General features: G+C 29.3%; 2 protein-coding genes and 1 long non-coding RNA gene across 3 annotated transcripts in view; 2 read left to right on the forward strand and 1 right to left on the reverse strand.

Annotated features, from left to right (window-relative positions):
• LOC100200510 (neurogenic locus notch homolog protein 1-like) overlaps positions 1 to 25,063 on the reverse strand; it is a gene marked incomplete at its 5' end in the record, with an annotated part of 131,557 nt that overhangs the window by 74,461 nt on the left and 32,033 nt on the right. Inside the window, 1 exon segment of the mRNA NM_001309709.1 lies at positions 22,573 to 22,776. Within this exon segment, the coding sequence (NP_001296638.1) occupies positions 22,573 to 22,776 (204 nt within the window).
• LOC136077135 (uncharacterized) overlaps positions 1 to 25,063 on the forward strand; it is a 33,107-nt gene that overhangs the window by 4,179 nt on the left and 3,865 nt on the right. The gene's annotated exons all lie outside the window — the stretch shown is intronic.
• Positions 24,372 to 25,063, forward strand: part of LOC136077134 (uncharacterized) — a 2,916-nt gene continuing 2,224 nt past the window's right edge. Inside the window, exon 1 of the mRNA XM_065791803.1 lies at positions 24,372 to 25,063. This exon is cut by the window's right edge and continues 1,148 nt beyond it. Coding sequence (XP_065647875.1) covers positions 24,730 to 25,063 — 334 coding nt within the window. The 5' untranslated portion in view covers positions 24,372 to 24,729.

Raw genomic sequence — 25,063 nt, forward strand, 5'->3', positions numbered from 1 at the left:
AATAAAACTTGGAGTAAGTTGAGTTTATACACTAGGGTTATGACTTTTTTTCAACCCCATGCTCCTGTACTGTAGTTTGATGAACTTTTACCTAAAAAACACGAAATGAACTATTATTTGCATATCTTTTGAAAAAAGTTCACCCCGCCATTGAAAAATCGATTTTGACATAAGTTTTACTGTGTAATACATAGCAGTACTTATGTCAAAATATGAAAAATCGATTTTGACATAAGTTTTTTTATTTTCGATATTTTTTATAACCGATTTTGACATAAGTTTTACTATTTGTATATCTTTTTTCAAAAGATATGCAAATAATAGTTCATTTCGTGCTTTTTAGGTAAAAGTTCATCAAACTACAGAACAGGAGCATGGGGTTGAAAAAAGTCATAAACCCATTATTCACATTTAAAGCACCTAGCGCACGTAAAGTGATTCGCAAGGAGTATTTTGTAGGCTCCAAACACCATTCTGCACGCATGTTTTTGTTTGTGGTAGATTTTCTCAGGTTTTGTATAGCCAGCCCAGTGGGCAAGCGTCGTCCGGAGGACGTCCGCTGGATGTCTCATGGACGTCCAGACGTCCGTAAGACGTCCGACGGTACTAGCCCACACAATATTACAGTAAGACAAATAACTGTGAATAAAGGAAAAGTACAATTTTTTCAGGGGTACAAAAGTACAATTTTTTCAATTCACATTTAGAAAAGGTTTAGCCTTAAATATCATTACGATATTTTTTGAGAGTGTTGTTTTAATACTATTTATATGTTAATACCACAGTAAATTTTCATCCAGTTTTAACCCTAAAAAGTTTAGGTATGTTTCCCTTTTAACATAAGTATTATCAATTATAAGATTTGGTAATTTTAGAGGAATGTTTTCACATTTATTTACTTTATGGAAAAGTATATATTTTGTTTTATCCACATTTAGTGAAAGTTTGTTACTTACGAACCATTCATTAGCTTTACTTAACTGTTCATTAACTATTTTAAGAAGTGTTTTAATATCTCTGTGAGAACAAAAAAGATTAGAATCATTAGCAAACAAAAATAGGTCTAAAATATTTTATGCTTATTATAAGTGATGTATGTACAATAGAAATATGAGTTTTCCTAAAATAGTACCCTGAGGAACCCCGCAAGTTATGAAATATGGAAAACATTTAGTACAGCTATACCTAAGTCCCATAAATGCTTTAGTTGAAGTTTATTAGTGTATATTATATAATAGATCTAAAAAAAAAGAAAAAAAATTATTATTAAAAAATATATATCAATACAACCTAATACAAACCTGTGTATAAAGTTTTAAAACAAATTTTCATTAAAAGAATGACCACAATTGTATGTATGAAAATAAGCCCGTTATGTGCTACCAGCACATACATGTGTAAAGTTTTACAAAACTTGAAGCTTATAAAGTCTATAAGAATACAGTATTTTAAGTTTAAAAAGAATATATAAGAGTGATACAAGACTATTATTAAGACTAAAGTTTACAAGATTATCTTTTTAGAATATCATCATTTATCAAAGTCAAATCGTCAAGCTGCTTTTACTTTACATTGTTTTTTATTCCTAAGCAAGTAGTTTTTAACTTCTACCCTTTTTTTATCTTTTGTGATAAGTTTCTTTTGTTGCTTAGTTTGATTTAGGGTTTTTCTTCTGACAAACGAATTTCATTTCTGATTAGAGTATCAGTCAAGATCCTTGTTTTTAGCCTACTTTTCACTCTCCTTTTTCTAGCAGGTGCTTTTGGGTAAGGTTTCAAAACTTCAGGTGAGAGTAATAAAGCAACGCATGGTGAAACTTTGTTTAAAAAACTTGTTTCATGATGTACTACAGACAATTCAGGCTCCTTGCCATCAACATGTGCTACAGTCATTTCAGGTTCCACAAGAATCTTGTTTACTGCATTTGGACGATCAAACGATCCGTAACTGATGATGGTAAATATTTATCATCTTCAAAAGTTTCTAGATTAAATGGTTTAATGCCAGCTACTTGAAATTCTCTCTGTATATTAGATGATAAGAAAGCTTTTCTATATGGTTCGCGAACTATTGAAACAATATCGTAAATGGTTATTGGTTTTGGATTTGTGACCATCCAATTCTCAGATGCAGCATTGTACAACCTTTTTGATAGTCCAAAAACAGTTCTATCTAATGGTTGCAATTTATGGGTGCAAAGTGGAGGAAAATTTAGCACTATAATTCCATGTTGAATTACAAGATCCGAAGCTCTAAATGAAATGTGACTTTTATAGCTGTCCAAAAGTAACCAAACTAGAGATTCATGAGAACAGTTTGAATACCTCAAAAAATGTTTTAGCCATTTTATAAAGATTTCTAAATTTAACCAACCAGAAGGATTTGGAAATCCCACGCATCCAGAAGGACCTTCCTTTATCGTGTAATCATGAAAATTGACCCTAAGAAAAACAAATAGTGGAGGAATAAATTTTCCAATTGCTTTTGAAGTACAACATACAGTTACGAATGTTCCTCGTTCGGTGGATGTCATTCTTCCTACTTGTTTACTTCCTTTTTTCTGCTAACACTTTTACTGGCTTATGTACCGTTGTTAAACCAGTTTCATAAACGTTATAAATGCAATAAGGATCAAACTTATAGCGCTTTCTTACTGTTTTTAGATTTTGAAAAAATTATCCTACAGTGTGTCGTTTAAAGGCAGTGATCGAGCCAAGCTAGTTGTTCCGGTGTTCGCAAAGACGACTCTTGTTGTCGTTCCACGAAACTTGCAACCATTCAATCCCTTCAATTTTAGTTTTGATCTATGATGATGGGCAGATCTTTTTATATTTTACTGCAAACTCATATGCCAATAATTGTGGTGACTTTGAGTTGAAAGTCCATAGTTCATTTTGAAAGTACTTAGTAAATAACTTAACAAACTTTTTTCATCTTCTGCAGTAAAAACTAGTTTACTTTTGTAATTAGGCTTAAAAGATTCGTTTGGATTAATATTTTTTTAAGAAAATATTTTTTTAAAGTCACTTGATTTATGCTAAACTTACAAGCTACAATATTTACTGGTCTGCCCTCTAAAACTTCATTAATAGCTGTTTTTATTGTATCACGTGATATAGCAACTTTGTTTTTTTGTTTTTTTTCTATAACTAACCGTTTAAATATCTGAAAATCAAAAAAAAAGTTTAAAATAAAATAATTGTTTTAAAAAAGGTATTTTACATAATAATGTTTTGTAAACTAATTGTAAAACTTATGTAAAACTAAAAACTAATATTATTAATATAAGTTTTTAATACTATTAAAGTAAAAAATGATATCTTAAAAATTATATCTGTTAAATAAAATTTTTTATTCGTCATAAGTACATGCCATTTGTTTAAATGTATAAAACTTTAACAAAAAATATAAGTCTTATAATATAAGTTATACAGGGGAACTTTGATCCTCCGATTAATGAGCCCCATATAGTCAATGATAACTGAGCGCCAATGGGTACAGTTTATTGTTATGTTATGCCAATAACATTTTTAAATGTTGTAACTAACTCAAAAAATATATCTATTATACACTTAACACATATGAGTTTACAATAAAATAGTTAAGTTATACGAAAATCTAACTAAAAGTTTAATTGAATTTTTTTTAATACTTTTAAAATATCTCTTTTTTATGATGAAAAACTGAATATTCTATTTTCTTAACGCAGAATTTGATCTTATTAAGAATATTACAAAAAAAACAAAAAAGGGTAGTAAAATAGTTAATTAAATTGCAATCTCTGTCAAAATAAGGCAAAAATAAATGAGTAAAAGCTAAAAGATCATAATGTCCCGGCAATCAATGCACCCCATCTCCCCTTTTTTCTTGTGGAATACTGAATATTATTTAAAAATTTGGTCGAAGTGTGTAAAAGTAAAATGTTATGTATATATATATATATACATAACATTTTATTTTTATTCATTTTTTTCAATTTCAAAACCTGATAGGATAGGATAATACGAGCACCTTGGTAATATGAGCATACTAATTTCCAAGATGTAAGCAGTAAATTTAAAGTTGCTTTGTATTCTTTGAATCGACTTTATGTGGTGATAATAGAAATCAGTATAGTTAGCGTAAATTTATATGCAGTAATTAGCGGTTCTCATTTAATTAAAACGCTTTTAAATTTTTTGCGTTGTAAAAATATTATCATCACGCATGAATCTGTTGCGCGAAATTTTGATGCTAAAATAATAAAATTTAAAAAAATATGTTGGCTAGAAATCATGGCTTACTATATAACAGGCCTTGCCAACGCGCGGCTTGCGTAAAAAACTGGAGGCAAGATTAAAAATATTACCTTGCAGTAGCTTACATTTTCAGTTAGATGATTTTCGCATGAATATAATATTTGTATGATATATCTACTAAAAGTAACTTATAAAAAGTGAAAAGATGAATTTATTATTCCTTTTTTTTTTTTTAACTTTGTTTATAACTAACATTGTAATATAACTAACGAATAACATTTATAAAAATTTTAAATTAAATTAAATGTATCTAAAACTAATTATGTTTAAACAATTAAGTATATATAGATTTATATTTTGCTATAATTTAATATTAGCATTTACCACTAAATTTATTAATGGGCTTTTTAAGTATATAAATAAATTTTTGAGAAAAAGGAGATAAAATCTTTAGAGAATAAAAAGTAAATACAAGCTTTTTAGATATTTTATTAAACACTATTTTACAGTTTTTGTTAAAAACATTGCAAAAATTTTACTTTGCGCTGAGTTTTATCAACTTCTGCTTTGGCTCCTTGTGCGAACAAGGTGAATAGAGTCGACAATAACTATTAAATAAAATATTTGTCATTGTTAATCCATGATGTCTTTGCATACCTAATAAATAAAATTCTGATAGCATTATAAGGAGGTAACACAGTGATGACCGACAAGTGTCATTATATACTTTATAAAAAGAATGTAACAGTAAGTCGCCCATTGACAAACTTTGTCACCAGGAATTGTTAAGCCTCCTCGATTTATGTCCTTTACAAAATTTCTATACGCTTCATAGAAATAAAAGGTGTCATCTGGATTTTCATCTTCACGAATAATGTACCCAGCAATATAAACTAATGACATTTCAATATCAACAGTCAATGAATCACACAGAGCAGGTAAATTGTCAACAACGTTGCAAATACCCTTGCTTGGTAAAAATTTACATTTTGGACAAGTGTGATCTGAACCTAGAATGGCTAACACATCTGAACTTTTCTCAAACTTTAATAGCAACTTTGTACGGTATATAGTTACTTTTTTCGAGAACTTGTTGAACGGAAATAAAATAAGTTCCTTCTAAGCCTTGTCTTAATTTTCGAAAGAGCTTTTCTAATGGATCTGTTGTAAAGTTGCCTAATAATACATACTGATGAGTTCTATCTAAAAGATATTTTTACAACTGAACCAAACCATAACAGGTCTGAGCTAAACAATTAGCAGTGTCTCTTGTTAGTAATTTGACTCTTTTTCCTTTTTCGTTTTTTTTCATTTGTATTGCAAAATCACCCATTGCTAGGGTTTTTCATTACTGTTTAACAGTAACAGTAAAACAGTTGTTTTTTGGTCAAAAATGAAAAACAGTAAACAGCTGTTTTTTCAGAACTGTTTTTACTGTTTTTAACGACTTTTTCATGTTTAAAAAATATTACGTATTGGTGATAAGTTAGTGTTTTTCCTTGTGTTTTTCAAAGAGAATAAGTAAAATCTCGGGTGTTTTTAAAAGTAACACATTTAACAGTACGTATCAAATCATTTTAATTTGATTTAAGAATACAATTACAATGCTTATATATTTCAGCAATGTCGTCAGTATGGGATTTTGCTACAAAACGAAAAAATCCGAAAACAAAATCTCTCGAAGGACAATGCTCGCGATGCAACAAAATCATTGTCTGTTCTGGAAATTCTACAACTACATTGAAAGCACATCTTAAGACACATGGAATTGATTTTAAAAGGTCAGCAGCTGGCACATCCAACGAAGAACCAACAGCAGAGAAAAGAACAAAATCAATTTTTGAATTTTTCAATCGAAAATCCCTCAAAGAAATAGTTACAGATATAGCAACTGATGGTATTTCAATTAGAGCAATAACTAGAAACAATTATATTTGTGAATCTATATCACGAGATGGTTACAAACTTCCAGCTAATGAACGTGATGTCATGAAATTAATTATTGAAGATTTTAACGATAAGAAAGCAAAAGTTGTTGAAATAATTAAGGAAAAACTTGCTAATGGAGCAAAATTCAGTATGTGCGTAGACGAATATACAACAATAAGAAGAAGACGATTCTTTGGAATTAATATACACAGCAGCGATGATAAAGTCACTATTAAATCTGGTCTTGTTCGCATTGTTGGATCTTGTTCTGCTGAAGACATGGTTGTCGCTATGAAACAACATTTAACTGAATTTGGAATTAACATGAACAAAGATATTGTTGGCTCAACTCAGGATGGAGCAGCAGTGAATAAATAATTCATTAGACTTGTGGATATAATTGGCCAGTTTTGCCTAAACCATGCTCTACATTTGGGTGTCTGCGATACTTAATATAAGAAAGAGAATGAAATTGAGGAACACTATTTTGATAGCGATGAACCTGATGAAAGTGATTGCTTTGATGATTGCCTTGATTTGCTAAATGATGACGACATTGAACAATCTGAAATTAGTTATCACGATTTGCTTAAAAATTCTCGAAAGCTTGTCAAACTCATAAAAAATTCAACAGTTCGCAACAACATTTTTTTGAGTAAAGTGAAAGCTTTAACAGGACGTGAAATTGAACTACATCTTGATGTAAAAACTCGTAGGAATTCAATTCCAACCATGTTGGACTCGATTATTAAGACTGAAATGGCAATTCGAGAGACTTTATTTGAGTTCAATGCGACACACATTTTGGATTCAATTGATTTTATTGCTCTTTGTAATCTTTATGATGCTATGGAGCCGATAAAACTTGCAGTTCAACGTTTAAGTCAGGAAGATGCAACAATAGCAAGTGCTGAAATAATTTTGGAGTTTATGTTTAAAAAATTGTCAATGATCAACAGCAAAATCGTGAAGAATTGTACAATAACTTGAAAATCCGTTCTGATGAAAGATTGAGCAAGGATGTTATGAATCTTTTAAAGAGTTTAAAAGATCCTTCAAACACTCCAACAAAAGCAACATTGATATTTTCCGGTCGTCTTGCTTCTCGATTGTTTGGATTTGATGAAGAAACTGAAATAGATGAGTCGATACAATCCGAATCTGAAAATGTTAGTCTATCACTAAACGACGAATTAAACTTGCTTCTTCGTAAAGAACATACAACAACAACAACTGGATCAGATTTCAAATGGTTAAAATCGGAATTCACTCTTTATAAGAACTCTGGACAACGTACAGAAAACCTTCAAAAATTATTCAATGCACTTTTAAGTATTAAACCAACATCAACTGACGTTGAGCGTGTTTTTTCAGTTTGCACAAATTTTTGCACAAAAATTAGATCGCGTTTGTCCGACGAGTCACTTAAAGCTCTTATCTTTTTAAAATTTTATTATAAAAAATGAAGAAAAATTGTAGTTTGTATTTGAATAGCTGAATAAATAGTTAAAGTTTTTCATCCTTTAATAAAATTCAAAAATTGCGTTTTTTAATAGCTTTATTTATTTAGTCTTCTTCAAGTAAAGCTTCTAAATTTATTTTTGTAAACGACATTGACAAATATAAGGACATTGACGTTTTTTACTCCTTAACTTGTGTCATTTTAATTTCTTATAAAATTTTAAAAAACAGTAAAAACAGCTGTTCACAGCTGTTTTTTTTGAAGTGGAAAAACAGTAACAGCTGTTTTTTCAAAACCACTGTTTTTGAAAAACCCTACCCATTGCAGAAAGTTTGCTTAAATTGTCATTATTAGCAGAAGCAATAGCAGCTCGATTAGAATCTTTCAAACAAATGTCTGCAAATGGACTATGAACATTACAAATTTTCCAAAATTCAACAACTTTAGAGATGAAAATATTCGTCCCTTCATTTTCATGCAGGTCTGGGTGACTTTTTAATGCTGACAATGTTTCATCGCAAAACACTTGCAAACAAGTGATAACTTTTTGTCTTTCAATTGGCTTTGGATAAACAGAAACTTCTGTTAATTTAGACATTTTAACAATGTTTTTTGTTTCAAGCTTGTACAAATTAATAATTTCAACCCACCATGCTATTTTTTTTTCTCCATCAATATAAAATTCAAGTTCTTGAGTTTTTTCTGTGATCCAGTTATTACGTATACTTTTTAATAAATGAACATAATCAAATAAAAGAAAAATACTGTCTTTAGTACACCATGCTTCTTTTTTTTCAAAAAAGTTATAAAACTTCTATTGACTCTGTTACCATCACAGATAATAGCAACAACATTGCCCCCATTATTTTTAATTGCATCAAGAATCAGGGTTGTCTGTTCAAAAAGAAACTCAGCATCAAGTTCTCGGACTGGTAACATTTTGTAAAGAAATTTTGGTCCATTAAACAAAGTTACAACCAAAAAGCTCAGTACTAAGTTTGCTAACAGATGAGGTTTGTTAACTGATTTACCAAATACTATGCCACCATGATACTGCAACATTGGTTTAACATAAACCTCATCAAGAAGTAAATCCATGTTTTTGTCTATCATCTCTAAGATTAGAGAAAATATGTCTGATATAAGTGGTATCATCTAAAGATTTACATTTAGATGTAATTCTTCCTAAAGTACGTAAACTTGGAAGTTCAAAATCTTCTCTGATGCGATTGTAGGCTGATCGTGAAAGAAAAAAATACTCAAATGTTTGCACAATTGTTTCAATTGGATACTTTTTTTCCCCAATACATGTTTTATTCATTGACAAAATTTGTTGATATACAACTTCTTTCTTGGGTGTTATTTCACAACAATTTAAAAATCTTAATGCTTCTTGGATATGAGAAAACTTGTTCATAATATAAACTCGGTTAGATGATAAAATCATAACACTAATTTTAACTCCACAATGAAATGCTTCAAAAGTGAGATCTTTATATATGCAAAGAAGAAATCTAGCAATAGCACTTTCCTTTAAAAAGTCTGAAGACTGAATATATAATATATCATTGCATAAATAATTATTAATAACAAAATTAAATTCATTAGTTTTTAACTTTTCATATAAAACATTAATACTTTCTATTTTTTCTTGTGAATTAAATATTGCTAACTCGTCCTCTTCTTGCCAGCAAACACTATTAAGGCTTTTTGATGTTTTTCTAAGTGGCATGGGTACAGTAGGAACTAGACTTGGCTTTATACAATCAAATACTGACGGAGCATCACGAGGTCTCAGCTTTCCATAATCAGTAACAGTTGAATAATTTTTTAGCCAATGTCTTTCACATACTACGGTGTAATTAGTATCAGGAACATTATCTTATTATAGTATTATAACAATCCAACGTTTTCCTTCTTCAATGTTTCTTGGAAGTCTAAATGTTTTAACTCTATTCTGAGGATTATAATTGCCATTGCAATTTGTTACACAACATCGATGAACCATTTTTAAAATACTAAATTAAATCCTTTGCTTAATCCTTCACCTCTCAACTAACTTTTTTTTTTTAATTTGGAAGATAGTTAAAATGATTACGGGTGTTTGGTTATTGTAAATTTTATGAAAATATTAAATTAATGCATATATATATATATATATATATATATATATATATATATATATATATATATATATATATATATATATATATATATATATATATATATATATATATATATATATATATATTCAACTTAAATTAATTTTATTAAACAAAATTTGAAATGAAAATTATTTTGTTAATTTTATAATAATTATTTATTAATGTATTATAATTATTATTGTTTCAAAAAGAACCACCCCCGTATTTATTTTGTAAAACTGCTTGTTAGTTTTTCAAATATAAAACTATTTTGTCTCCAGTTTTTTACGCAAGCCGCGCGTTGGCAAGGCCTGTTATATAGTTAGCCATACTAGAAATCCGTTTTATTTTTGTTTTAAAAACAATGCATAGAAACATTTAGTTTTGATTCTATTTAAATTTACCATTTTTGAGTAATATGAGCATGCTCAAATTACCCAGTGTTTTTCATTGAAATTACGTAGTTTAAAATCATAAAATTACAATGGGTTTAATTTATTTTTGAACAAAAATAACAAAGTAAAAATTTTTTAATATTTTTTCAATACTAAATTTCTTTCTGTAATTTAAATTCAAACATTTTAAATCTTATCGTTTGAAGGTTGGAGTTAATAAATTTCGGATCCAGCATAGTTAATTTTGAAAATATTTCAATTTTGGGTAGTTGCTAGTAACACACTAATCTCCCCTAACTCGAGATTAAAAAAGCTGAAATATTTAGCGTTCCTTAATTATAAAGATTTTAGGTTTACTATGATCAACTAAAACTTGTTTTATGAATTTTAATAACATCACGCCTTTTTAAATGTATAAATTTGTGATTTTATTTAAGTGCCCTGTATCTGATATTTTAACTATTTTTAATTCTTTTTGTAGAAATAAATAATAATATAACAAAGTGAAAACAAAAAGTTATTAAGTTTCTACCAAAATTGATCAAGAAATATACCCCTTTTTACTTCTAATTTTGTTGAAATTTGCAATAAATACAATTTATTTATAAGTATAATTCATTTATTGTCTTTTTATGGACTTTTCATTTTCTTATATCATCAAAAATACAATAAAATGTTTATGAATCGTTGTAATTTCATCTATTAAAATTTTTTCTTCTATATGAGCCACCTTAAGAAATAATAATTTTGTAAATGAACCGTTTTGTAAAACAAGAATTATAATTCTTGTTTTAAAAACAAAATTGATTAATAATTACTAATTAATTTTGTATTTCATACCGTGCACTATATCTCTGGAACTGGATTGTTTTACCAAATTTTGATTTATCGATTACTTTTCCAGTCTTCAAAAATAAATTTAAAAATTTCATTCTCTCAATTGAAAATATTTTCGAATACGTTTGATAACGTAGTTATACAATATATAATGAAATTTTATGATACAATTTGTATTTTTATATTACAAGTTTTATTTCTTTCTTGAATTGTAATACATGCTGTTTATAAAAAAATGGTTCGGGCGATAAGATCATTATTCTGGAGATATGATCATTAGGATCTTCTATCAGATACCTTTTTGTATTTTCATTTATTTATTTTTCACCTAAACTTTAAGTTTACAAGTCTACGGATTTTATATGATGTAAAGGATTTTATTATGTAATACAAACACACACACACACACACACACACACACACACACAGAAAAATACCTTGCCTCTTAGTGTTGGCTGCTCCAAGAGGGAAGGGAGAACGATAGATAAAGCAACAGGAAATTTTCCCCAGGTTTTAATGATATAGGGGCCTTTTTAAGTTTCAATAAATATAATAAAGTTTATGAAATGAATTTGAATTGACGGGATTCAAAGATTAAGTACACTGAGATAGAAATTTCTTGCTTGAAAATAAAGACCGGAGCAATTCTTAAAATATCAAATTAAAGATTTTAAATGTTAAAAAGTACAGTAGCCAATAGTTTAAAAAGTTTTATATTAGTTGATTAAATTTATATATAAAAAAAGATTTGAAATATACTTCCTTAATTATGTCCCAGCTAGCACACTTATGTTGGCCCAACGTATGTAAATACATCGCGAACGTTGGCTGTATTTTTCGATGCAAAACAACGTTGATCCAATGATAGTTTTATCATATTTATATTTATGAAAAACTTAAATATAAATAACGACGTGATAAAGACGAGTTAGGAAAATTAAATTGGTCCAACGTATGTAACAAATATTGCAAAAGTTGGTTGTCTTTCCGATCTAAACCCAACGTTGACCAAACGTGCCTAAACTCACATTGATCCAATGTATATGGGTTAGCGTTGATCCAATGTTTATAACCCAACGTTAATCCAATATGTATGGATTAACGTTGGATTATATACCTGGTTAAATACTAAACTCCCTGGTTTCATGTTATAAAAACATTTACACCAAAACTAGTTTATGCAAAAACAGCCGAAATCATGTCTTGTCACACATCACTAAACGTTTAAGTGATGATGAAAATTAATTTTAAATACCCGCCTAACTGGTGTGGAATTAAAACAAGCCCTTTTTAAATTTGAAAACGGAAAATCTCCGGACTATGACGGACTTCCAGCTGAATTTTATAAAACCTTTTGGCACACTTTAGAAAAAGATTTTGAAGAACTTGCCAACGAAATACTTTTCGTAGTAAAAAATACCAGCCACTCTATGAAAAAATCAATTATTTCACTGATTCCCAAACAAGGAGATCTTACCGAATGCAAAAACTGGAGGCCCATATCCTTAATCGGCGCTGATTACAAAATAATCACAAAAGTGCTGGCCCTAAGACTTTCAAAAGTAATGGGGAAAATTATAGAACCAAATCAAACTTGCGGAATCCCAGGTAGAACAATATTCTCAATTTCCATTTAGTCCGTGATCTTATAGATTATGCGGAATTCAAAAATCTACCTAGTTTCATTTTGTAAATAGATCAAGAAAAGGCGCTTGATAAAGTCGATCGTGCGTTTCTGCTACAGATTCTCCGAAAATTCAATCTCAAACAAAATCTTGTATCTTATGTCAACACCCTATATTCAGAAGTTTCGGCATCTGTTCTGAATTGCGGTTTCCTGTCAGCCTCCTTTCCTACGGAAAGAGGAGTTAGACAGGGTGATCCCCCCTCTCTCTTGCTGTATGTTTTTGTCACCGAAGCTCTCGCTTTGGTGGTCAGAGCAGACAGCAGAATAGAGGGTTTCCCGTTACCAGGTACACCTAAACCCCTCAAAATACAACAGTACGCAGACGATTCGAACTTTTTTGCCAGGGACGTAAAATCAGTCCGCTTTTTTTTCGAAAAAATAAAATTGTTTGAAAAAGCAAGTGGTTCAATGATCAATGCCTCAATAACCAAGGGTCTCGCCCTTGGAGGTTTTGATCCAAAAATGTACCCGGAATTGGACGACATAGAGTGGAACAACAACACTGGTTTCAAAATATTAGGTGTTACTTTTTACACCAGACTGAGCGATACTACCAGTTTCAACTGGTTAGTAACTCTAAACAAAATAGAGAAAAAACTCAACTTTCTGGGACTACGTACTTTGTCACTTTGGGAAAAGACTATGTTGATAAATACGTTAGCAATCTCAAAAGTGTGGTTTCTGGCAAACGTGCTGCCCGCTCCCGAATGGGCAATAGAACGTCTGCACAGAGCCATTTTCGAAAATCTGTGGCAAAAGACCAATTTCAATCCGGTCAAAAGAGAGACACTTTTTTTACCCGTCAAAAGTGGGGGTCTCGAAATTTTATCACCGAAGGAGCAAAGTCATGCACTTCGCCTCAAAACACTCTTTCAACTGAGAGAATGCGAAGAGGACAAAGCTCAGGATTATAACTACTTTTCAAAGTATTGTTTGGCAAGTTCACTTATAAAATTTACGAACCAAAACCAAAGCTGGAACTTTTTAAAGCAGAACAATTTTCCAAAACACTGGGACAACAAAACGTCTCAGTACTATAAAACAACAATCAAAATATTAGGCAAAAATCTTTAACATCCCCCTAAAAACAACAAAAAATTTTTACTTTGAAATGGCAAAAAACAAAAAGACGGTCGTGCCAGCTGAACTTTTCTGGAACGGTTCCACAAAAACAACAATTCCGTAGACCCAAATTTGGAAAAAAAACTTCACCTCCCACGCATGAAGACCGACTCAAAACATCCTCTTTCGTTTTTTACACAATGTTTTCTGTCAAGTAGAGAATGGAAATCTGAAACTAAACATATGAGCTAAAATAAAACAACGGCTCGTTGTATGTTTAGTAAAGATTTCCTTCCCTCTTGCAATTTTTTCTATGTTATACAACAAAATTATTATTATATATGATTAGCAATTCACTGCCAGCCCTTATTTTATGAAATATTATTTTAACACATAAGTTTTTATTTATAGTGTTCATAACGTAATGTTTATGTAAAAGTCCTGTAATTCTTTTTAATTTGTTTTGATATAAACCCTTCTTTTACCTTGTGAATCTTTCTTTAACCTATTTTAGAATTTCTCCTTTTTTAAAACCTAACTCTCAATTTCTTTCCGCACAACGGCAAAAAAATAAAAAACAAAAAATACAAAAAAATATAAAACCAAAAAACACAAAAAAATATAAAATCAAAAAACACAAAAAAATAAAAAATAAAAAATATAAAAAATATATAATAAAATAAATAAAAAATAGAAAATATATATATTTAGGAACATTTGTAAAAACTATATAATGTAAAACTATAAAACCTGAGATAATGTAATTTTAAAGGAAAAATTTGTAAATATTTATTATTATGTAATAAAAGAAAAAAAAACAAAAAAAAACGGTAAGATAAAGTAAATAAAACGGTAAATAAAAAGTATAAATAAAAATAAAAAAATAAATAAATAAATAAACGCCATCGGCAATGTTGGTTCATCAAAATGAATAATAATATTTATTTATAAGTACATATATACAATTGAATCGGTGAAAAGAAGAGCAGTACTAGTCCAATATTTTTATTTCGAGATAACCAATGTTTAAGTTTTAAACAGTTATAGTAAAATAATACTAGTCCATCTTTCTTTCTTTCATTATAAAAAATAATGAAAGAAAAATGGAGTAATATTATTTTTGTAGTACATAGAGAGATCGACACAAGTTAAATGAAATTATGAAAAAATATGCAAATAACAAAAATGGACTAGTACTGTTCTTCTTCTAACCAATTCAATTATATATGCGTATAAATATATAGCATGTAATTTAAAACATTACATACTATATATTTATACGCATGGAATATAAAACAAATAAGTTTAATTCCGATCGAAGTTAAATATAACGTAGTTCAAACGTTAAATATAACGTTGAATAAAATTAAAATACAACGTTTTGCCAACGTAAAATAAACGTAAAATTTAATGTTAAATCAACGTAAAATATTACTCAATGCCGACTTAAAATACAACTTTGGGCCAACGTTGTTGTTTGGTTATTGGCGACGTCGCATTTGTAACCAAAATGATATAAAAACAACGTTGGAGGTTGATGTTGGGCCAACGCAACGCGCAATACAACGCGCAACAAGCTAACGTTTTATCAACGTATGTGTGCTAGCTGTTTATCTTCGAATACTATCTGCCACTCTTACGTCACTGCTAATAGTAAAATAATCTTTTAGCAAACTTTATTCAGTAAAAATTATTTATGTTTAGTAACAGAACAGAAACAACTTTATTATTTAACATTTCTTTTAATTCAACATGAAATTATAAAGCTGTTATAAACAGCTTTGGTAAAAATTTTCTTTTTTTGTTAATAATATTTTGGAAATTATTTAACTTCTTTCACATATTTTAGAAGAATGTGTCCCCAAAATTTATTTGTGCCTCAAACCCCGAGTGAGTTCGTAGCGTCTCTGCTCTTGGTTGCTTTAAATCACTCACTTTTTCAGCTCACTACCAAGCTTCATAAATTGACAGCCTTCAGTGGTTTGTAAAAAGACGCTTCTTCCACGTTAGATGTGAGTTACCTCAAAATAACGTCCACAGTAAGCACGAGATGGAATAGTTATTCTGACTGCACATCATTCTTCGACTGAAAGTTTCACTTATATACTTACTTAATACAGAAGAGGATGATTGAAAAAAAGCTATACCTATAGATGTACAGTTCCTAATATTTGAAGCTGTTGTACCAGTGCTAAAATCATTTTAAAAATTATCAGTTTTTTTTATCGTCTGACACAGAGATTAGATTCAACATGTGGAAAGTAAAAGCACTTCTCAACTTCAACGAGAAAGAAAAAAAGATCATCCTACTCAGGGAAACAACCAATTAGTTAAGAAATCCTTTGAGAACTTATTATCAGAACTAAATAAGAGACTCCTGGACAAAAGCCCTAAAGTAACTGCATTTTTACTACATTACCTTAATCCATTTTTAGAAAAAGGCGGAAATTTTTTTGACAACCCATTTTAAAAAACGTGGAAAAATCTTCAATTTTTCAGCGTTTTTTTAACTCTTTCAAAAAAATTTATTTAATAAAAACTTGATGAATATATGAGCAGAGATGTAGGTTCCGAGACCAAAGTCTTGGTCTCAAGACGCCTCGAGACTCATATTTAACTGTCTTGGTCTTGGTATTGATCTTGAATCCTAAAGTCTTGGTCTTAGTCTTGGTCTTGAAAGCCTATAGTATTGGTCTTAGTCTTGGTCTCAGACTTCAACTGTCTTTTACTTTCTTGATTCTTACGAAAAATATCAAACTCAATGAATGGATTAGCTATTAAAAAAAAACCATTTATTGCCGCAACTTCCCGCTCTCAATGAAAGTTCGACGCGTTTGTTGACTTGTTAACATGTTTGTTGACCCCTTACATGTGTGAAGATGAGTTTTATTGTGTTGGACTTCTTAGAACCTAAGTCTTGATCCCGGTCTTGTAAAAACTTTCAAAGTCTTAGTCTTGGTCTTGGGTTGATTTTTTAATGTCTTGGTCTTGATTTTGGTCTTGAAGCATTCAGTCTTGGTCTTGGTCTTGAGCCTAAATGCCTTGGTTTTCGTCTTGGTCTTGACCATTACTGTCTTGACTACATCTCTGTATATGAGTATATAAGATAAAGACTTTTCAAAATATGATTTTCATGTATAACCATAACGACTTTCATTATATTAAAAAAATAAAAAACAATTGCAGTTTTGACTTACCGTAAATTCGGTCACTTAAGCTTTGAACATTCATATTTTAGGCATAAATAAACGAATTTCAGGTATTTTTTCAGAATTGTACATACAACTATATTGGTGTTTTACATTGTAAAAATTAAACAATAAAAATAAAAACCAGCAATTGGTATTTTGTTTTAAATGAGATTGGCTAGTTTGACCGAACTTTTAATACCATTTCATAAGTTCGATCACTATATACATTCCAATAAAAACATCGTAATAATACAAATTTAATTTCCCAATAACACATCATAATATCACAAATTTAACACCCAAATAACCATATTAACCGTATCAATAACCATATCAAGAAATAACTAAATATAAAAAATGCAATACATGTAGTGCGAGCCTAAGATACAGTCGCATCATATATGGGTATGGTCGTATCGTAGACTCGTGTTAAATTATAATGCTTTCTTTATATTAGTTATTTCGTAAAAGAGCGTGAATAATTATTGTTTAATTTTATCCTAAATTTCATTTTAGTGTGAGAATTTGATATGGTAATACATGAAGATGATTTTTTGAAAAGTATTTAATATACTTATATAAAGGGGCGGATCCAGATTAACTTGTCAGGGGAGGGAGAGGGGCAATTTTTATTTTATTTGTTATTTCGATGAATCCAGACCATTTAGGAAGAAATGAGGGGAGGAGGAGGGTTTTATTTGGATGATCCAAAGAATCCTTTTTTTTTCTATTTTAGGTGCTCAAAGAAGTCCTTACGGTCTTATCACATACGGAAGAGCATTTAATAGGAAGTTCACGCATCCTTCCTAACCGATGTCGCAAAATTTGTCCAGAGGTGGGGTTTAAATCATGAATCCTTTGTATCTGAGGCACGGCTGCTCTAATAAAGTAGAAAGATCACTAAAGCTGATCTAACAAAGTAGGGAGGGAAAGGGGGGGTGATTTTCAGGTTTTTTAGTTAAAATGATGTAGTATATTAGTCTTTTACTTTTTGAACCTACGTAACTATGAAATTACGTTAAATATCAATACCCCATCAGTCTAAAATTTGTTTGCACCACACAAAATCATTAAAATTTTTTATCATATTAAAACTACCTACCTAATTTACTTCCTTTCTTAAACAATTGCTCAGTTAAATATATAAATACGAAAAAAATTCTTGTTAAAATATCTAGAGGGCAGATAGCTCCGGCACCCCCACCCCCCTCTCTATTGATCCACCTCTGCTTAAATATTGTCTTATATTTTCATTTATTACATACTTATATACTCATATATTACATGTACATATATTATGTCTTTATTTTAAAATTTTTTTGATAATATATGAGTATATATTATATACTCATATATTATTATAAAGTGATTAACACTTTTAATAGAGCTTAAGGTTCTGAGTACACGTCTCTGGCAAAAATTTTTGAATTCCACATTTTACCAAGTGTTAAGATGAACACATTAATGAGTTTCATGTCATACGACAAAACAAAAGTCATTTTATTAAGACTCAACTTTCCCATTAACTGCTTGACATTTCCAAAGTTTTTAGGAAGAATTTTCTGAGGTTGTAATCCTTATTTGCTTCTTAACTCTTTTGATGAAGTGGGAGAAAAAAGCTTGTTAGATAGAGTAGAGTCATTCTTTAAGTTGAAAAATCCAAGAGAGACTTTCAAAAAACTACCACTCTCGTCTAATTCAACATTAAGAATATAATTCTGTGCCCATATTCTCGATTATAATTCTTTTCAGTACATCCAAGTCTTTGCAATATACCGAAATTTTTTTGACTCTTAGGTCATGCTTTTTGTTGTGTCATAAATGTTTGAAGAAACAAACAAAGCATAAAAATGTTTTCCGAGTGAATCAAAGTTAGCCCGGAAGTTTTTTTCCACAATTATCCGTAGCGTCACTCGAATCTGGGTTGAACCAAGCTTGTTTACACAACGGTTTGACAATCCAGTTTGAACAACGAGATGATTTTGAGTAGTTAACTCATCTGTAGCTGGAAATAAAATGCGTTTGGAAATTCCTGCAAAAAAAAATTAAGGTAAAGCTTTTATGTTTTTCTTTGCTAAACTCTTAGGTACACACTTCCTAAATCTTTACTTAATTAAACTGTTTAAACATTCTTAAGTTTTTAAATTTGAAAAATGACGAACCAAAAAATAGACTACTTGAAAGCACGGGAAGCGGTTTCTCTTTTTATTGTTTTAGTCTTACAGTCCTATGAGGTGTGATAGAGTCTTGTTTAAAATCACCAAAGCAGTTACTCATTATCTTTTGTAGCAGCATTCGACAAATTCTGTCCGAGTGTTTATTTATTATTATGAAGAAACCTCGACCACTGATGGAAAAGCATGTTGAACATTGTTTCTCAACTTGTGATTGTTCTTTAGGGTGAATTACTTGGACAGTGCTAACTGGTTAATTTTGTATTTCAATAACTCGAGCTTTTTAACTCTCTTGTAGTCTTCACTGATTTTTATGCAACTTTTTCACTTTTCAGTTGAAACTCAAGGATCATTGAAATTTATGAGCAAAAACTTGAAGAGATTTTGCTCAAATAAAAAATCAGTCATCTCTCCATTGGCATAATGTAAGCACAGAAAACATTTATAAAATTTTTTTGCTTTATTTGGCATTTGAGTAAATAAAGTAAGCCACTTAAACTGTACAGTAACTATTTCCCAGAAAATTGTGTGTGTATTATTTTAATTGAAATTAAGTTTAAAACAAAACAACTATTTATACTTCAAAAAATAACAACGCAGTTTAAAAAAAAATAAACTCAAAAATATTGATTTTCATTAAAATGTAAAACTCCATTTCTCTGCCACGAACGTCATAGTCTAATTTTAGGATTTATGCCATTGTAACCGCCTATTTATGTGTTACCATATTCCAAAAGGTTTTTCCCGTGACGTAATATTCAAAATAGTATGCATTTTAGGGCACTGTCGTAACGATTTGGGTGATATGGTGTTGAGCGGTATATATGGAGATTTTTTATTACACATTACCTATTTTGGCTTTCAAACATTTTTCGGGTAGTAACTACAAGTAATAGTGTTTCCTTTTTCAACATAACCCCAACAAACGACAACTATTGTTTAGAAGAAGGTGTAAAATATATTTTTGGTTTAAATCTCTTGTATCTTTCTGTAACTCTTTTAACACTCACTAAGTCAATTAGCGTTATCGTATTTTGTTACAAATATGTAAATAATAAACAGCCGCAAAGTGAAGGGGGGAGGGGAGGGGAAATGAAGGTTAAAGAAAATTTAGACAAAATCTTTTTATAGAGCCCATGCAGATTGTAACAGTATTTGAAAATCTTGGTAAATAAGTTGTGTTCTTGTAAGCTCATAAACTTTAAACTTAATATTGTAACATATATATAAAAAATATATAATTTCAAATAAATTCAAATTTAAAAAATGGCAAGAATCATTAGTATGTAATCTTTTGTTTGAAACTGAAACAACCCTAATGATTTTTCCATATTTAAACTCTCGTTCTAAAAAATTATAATTTATGATTCTTCTTATTAAAAATACAAAAAGTTTCAGATTTTTGGAGTAATAATGTTAGTATAATTATTTGTAATACTTTGTTAACTAGTTCAATAAGTGCGTGTTTAATTGAATGATTTTTGAATAATAATTGGAAAATAATTTTTCTGAAGTCCAAATTGCACTATATTTAAAAATTGCCTTTTATAAACTACGCGTTCAAAGAATTTCGAAAATAAAAAAAGTACGATACGATATTTCTATTTAATTTTGAAGCACAACAAAATTTTGAAATGATATAATTTTGCCCAATAAAAATAACCAATTTTCATTTTTTCATTATTTGTTTCAATAAAAATCTTAGTTTTCATTTACTGAGAATAATTTTTTTTTCTTAAGTATATATTTTATGTAAACACCTAGTCCCCCTTGCGGAGATCTCCTTTTGATAATGCTTTATTATTAAAAGTTCATGATCGGTTTTTAATACATTTTAAATTGATTTTATTAGGTTATGTCTGTTAGACTGTGCTCCGCTATCGGGGAAAGTTGGCCCAGGGGTATAAAAAAGAGACAAATTTAGTTTTCTATGTTTTATTTTCTTTTATTTAAATAGATAAAATCATTAGTGAAATTTGAAGTGTGTTAGATCTTAGTGAAACCCACTAAATATAAAAAAAGTGTTAAACTCTAATTTATTTAATTCTTATCTATTTACCCTAAGTTTATTTTTTTTTCGTTTAAAATATTTTAAAATACAAAATATTGTTAACGGATATAAAAACAAGTTATTTAATAAAAAAAAAGATTGTTGAGGATTGGTTTTAACCTATGGTCAGCGTGCCACATTTGCATCGGCCCGACCTGGACCGTTGTAATGTTTAGAGTATAAACGCTTATACTATTAAACCATTAACCAATATTATTTAACATTATATACTAAAAAAGTCCTTAAACTATAAGCTTTAATTTTAAATCTTAGATAATGCAGTACTGTTTAACACCAGTGAGCATATTATTGTCAAACAAACTGTTCAAAATTTACTTTGATGTATTAAAAATTGTCAAAGCGACCCTACACTTCTAGCTATGATACAATAAATGCAATTTTTTTTGGTAAGAGGGCTGAATTTCTACCATCTTTCACCTTGATTCCGAGTTCGCTAAAAACGCATAGTCTTAGAATAAACTCAACTGGGCCAACCTACCTCTGATGTTAAGGCTTTAACTACGTCATTTGTTGTATCACATGCATATGTTAGAGCTATAATTACCTCATATGTTGCACAAGAATCTTTTTAAATAATGGCGCGCACTCATTCAATGTTCTCATTTGCGAGATAAAGCTCATTCGCATAGTAAATTTTCATGGCAATTTTTGAAAATCCAAAAAATAGAAAACAAGATGTTTAACTATAAAAGTGCAAAATATGTTTTCAAAAGAATCCTATTGAGAAGCTCTTCGACTTTTTGTAGCTCTCAAATAATTAAAAAATTATTCAAAATTTTCAGTTAAACTTTGCTTAAGTCGATTTTTATGCCAACATATTACAAAATTCAACTATTCTAAACCGTTTTCAAATCGTTTCATCTACTGATAGTTTCATTAAAGATTTTTTTCAAAAATACTTAAAAAAAGAGAAGTTAGTAATAATTCAACTTCTTATTTACTCTCTTTATATTTTTAATTACTAAAGTATTTAAGTAATTATTTACTAATTTTAATTACTAAAGTATTTATTTTTCCTACTATTATTGTATTAGCAATTCTATTAACTATTGTTAGTTAACAACAACAACGAAACACACGCAAATTAAATATAAGTATTAAGATCGTATAGATAATAATTATCATGAGGCAATCTAACCATAAATAATTTTTGAAGACTAACTGAAAATTATTTTCAAGTTTTAAGATTTAAATCTTAAAAATCTCTTGCAATAAGCATTAATTGATTCCATCAACTTAAAAAATAAACAAATTAAAACAAAAAATTTAGAGTTCACGCCAATAAAGTAATTCATTATAATCGAAAATTTTTTTATTTCAAGTCTGTTTTTTTTTCAAGTCTGTATGTATCAAATAAATGATGAAAAAGAAAAAATATATACCTTTTTTTTTACATCTTCGGTCCTCGCATTTGTTTTCACATAAACATTCTTCATTTGATTTGCAAAACTTGTCATTTTCGCAAGTTTTTCCAACGAGTTCATTTGTGCACATGAATTTTTTCATCAAACCCTGGTATGACATTATTCCTTCTGATTTGCAATTGTTTGCTCCTTCTCTACTAGCATAGTAGACGTGTTGTTTTCCTTTGAATAAACAAATTTATTGAAGAGTTTTCTATGATATAAGGCTCATGCAAGTCAGAAAATCAAACATCAAATTGTATCTTGATTCTTAAAAAAGTTTTTTTTTTCTTGTTTATAACATTTTCCTAAATTATGATGCAACACGCCCCTGGTTGGGAGATTTAATGTAAACAATTATCCTCGTAAAAAATTCATGGTTCTATAGAACCCCGAAGTTTTATGTATTTTTTGGATATATTAGTGCACATTTTATATGTTTGTTTTTTTAAAACCTTCTTTTTTAGTTTAGTTTAGTATGTTGCGTAAACATTTTTGCAGAACTCATATTGAGTTTACCATTTTTTATATTTCCCCTCACAATTTTTCAAAACCGACTTGAAATTATTCAAAGACACTTAACATCTATATTATAGAACTTCCTAGTTAAATGCTCTTCCGCGGAGCTCGGTGATTAGACTGTAAAGTGCTCTTAGAAGTCCTTACGGTCTTCTTACAGAACACCATGGAAGTCTTTTTTCCCCCAAATTAAAGATTAGGTCTTGCTTCAGTTTGAAATCATTCAAAAACACTTAACATCTATATTATAGATGTCAAGTGTCTTTGAAACCATTATAAGACATATAAAGTAGAAGTTTATGCCTCCTTCCTTACCAACGTAGCTTTTTGGACTAGAGCCTGCGTCGAACCTCGGATCTCTTGGTTATGAACCATAACTCTTACCACTGCGCCACGGCTGCTAAATAACTTAAGTAAAAAAGAAACAAAACATCATAACTTGAGAGAGTTGTAAAAGAAAAAAAATAGAATATCATGTCTTTTTTCCCAAATTAAAGCTTTAGTGTTGTTTTTTGAATATGCAAAAGATTATGAAAATTATGATTAATCACTTTTTTCTAGTATTCTAATTATGATTATTTATGGCTTGCAAATAAATACAAGTGTCTATTTTTTTAACAATGCAATCTAAAATGCAGTTTTTACTAATGCTTTACAACTTTGCAACAAACAAGAAAAATTAAAAATGAAGGTTATTTAACTTGAGTCAAAGTTTATCAGTTAAGTTTGTTGATGTATAAAATTCATCATATAAACAAAATTGATTTACAAAACTGATATATGCGACATGTTTTTGTCATACTTAAATCACATCTTACGTATATATATATATATATATATATATATATATATATATATATATATATATATATATATATATATATATATATATATATATATATATATATATATATATATATATATATATATATATATATATAGACTTGGTTTACGCCGCCTCTCTGAATCTGAGAGAGCCACTATAGTTAATATACCACTAGAGACAGTTTTTTATTATTAGCCACACATAGACACTATTTTATTCAAAATGCAGCCGCCGCTAAAATACAGCTGAAATGGTCAGTTTTTGTTTTTTAAAACTATAATGTTACGCTCAATCCTTTTTTTTTTCTCTGATTTTTATGAATTTTGTTGTGCTTACCTCATTTTTGCGCTTATTTTTCGTTTGACCATGGCAATATAACAATTTTTGTTTCCATGGTATGACTGAATTGATAACAAATATTTACCGTCGCATTAGGAGCAAACTGCATATAAAAGAAATTTCCTTTTCTTCCAAGTACATTTACTTTTTGGTAATTAGAGATTTAATATGAAAAGATCAATAAATAATACATCATTATCTTGTCGCGAACCAAATGAAAACTCATCAGTAAAATATTTGAAGATAAGATTGTGCAGCACCTTTAAAAAAAATGTGCTTCACTTGTTTGGAATTATTATGGAGAATTAGTAGCTGAAGATGGTCAAAATCTCGATAAAAGCAATTATTATTGCAAACCATGTTTGGAAATTGAAAAAGCCAAATTAGATAATAAAAAGCCTGCCCATTTGTCGAAAATTCATTCAGTAAAACGTTCTACATCAAGTGGAAGCATGAAAAATCATTTGTTTTTGGTACACAAAATTATTACTAATAAAGTATCTACTGAAGAAAAAAATAACAACATCTTAAAAAATTGGTGCAGCGTTAGCGGTTCATCATCGAAAGCAAAATTTGATACTACTCGTGACATTGCACTTTGGTTGTGTATCGATTTGCTATCTTTTAATCTTGTTGAAAGAACTGGTTTTATAAATTTTTTTGAAAAAAATTTAGGTATAGTAACTCCATCACGCTCATCTTTGGCATGCGGGGCTTTAATTGATATGTTCAAAGCTGTCAAAAGTAGTGTCAAAGATGTTTTAAAATATTCCATTGCTGCTTCTT

The sequence above is a fragment of the Hydra vulgaris genome, chromosome 02 (genome assembly GCF_038396675.1).
Source record: "Hydra vulgaris chromosome 02, alternate assembly HydraT2T_AEP".
Taxonomy (NCBI): Eukaryota; Metazoa; Cnidaria; class Hydrozoa; order Anthoathecata; family Hydridae; genus Hydra; species Hydra vulgaris.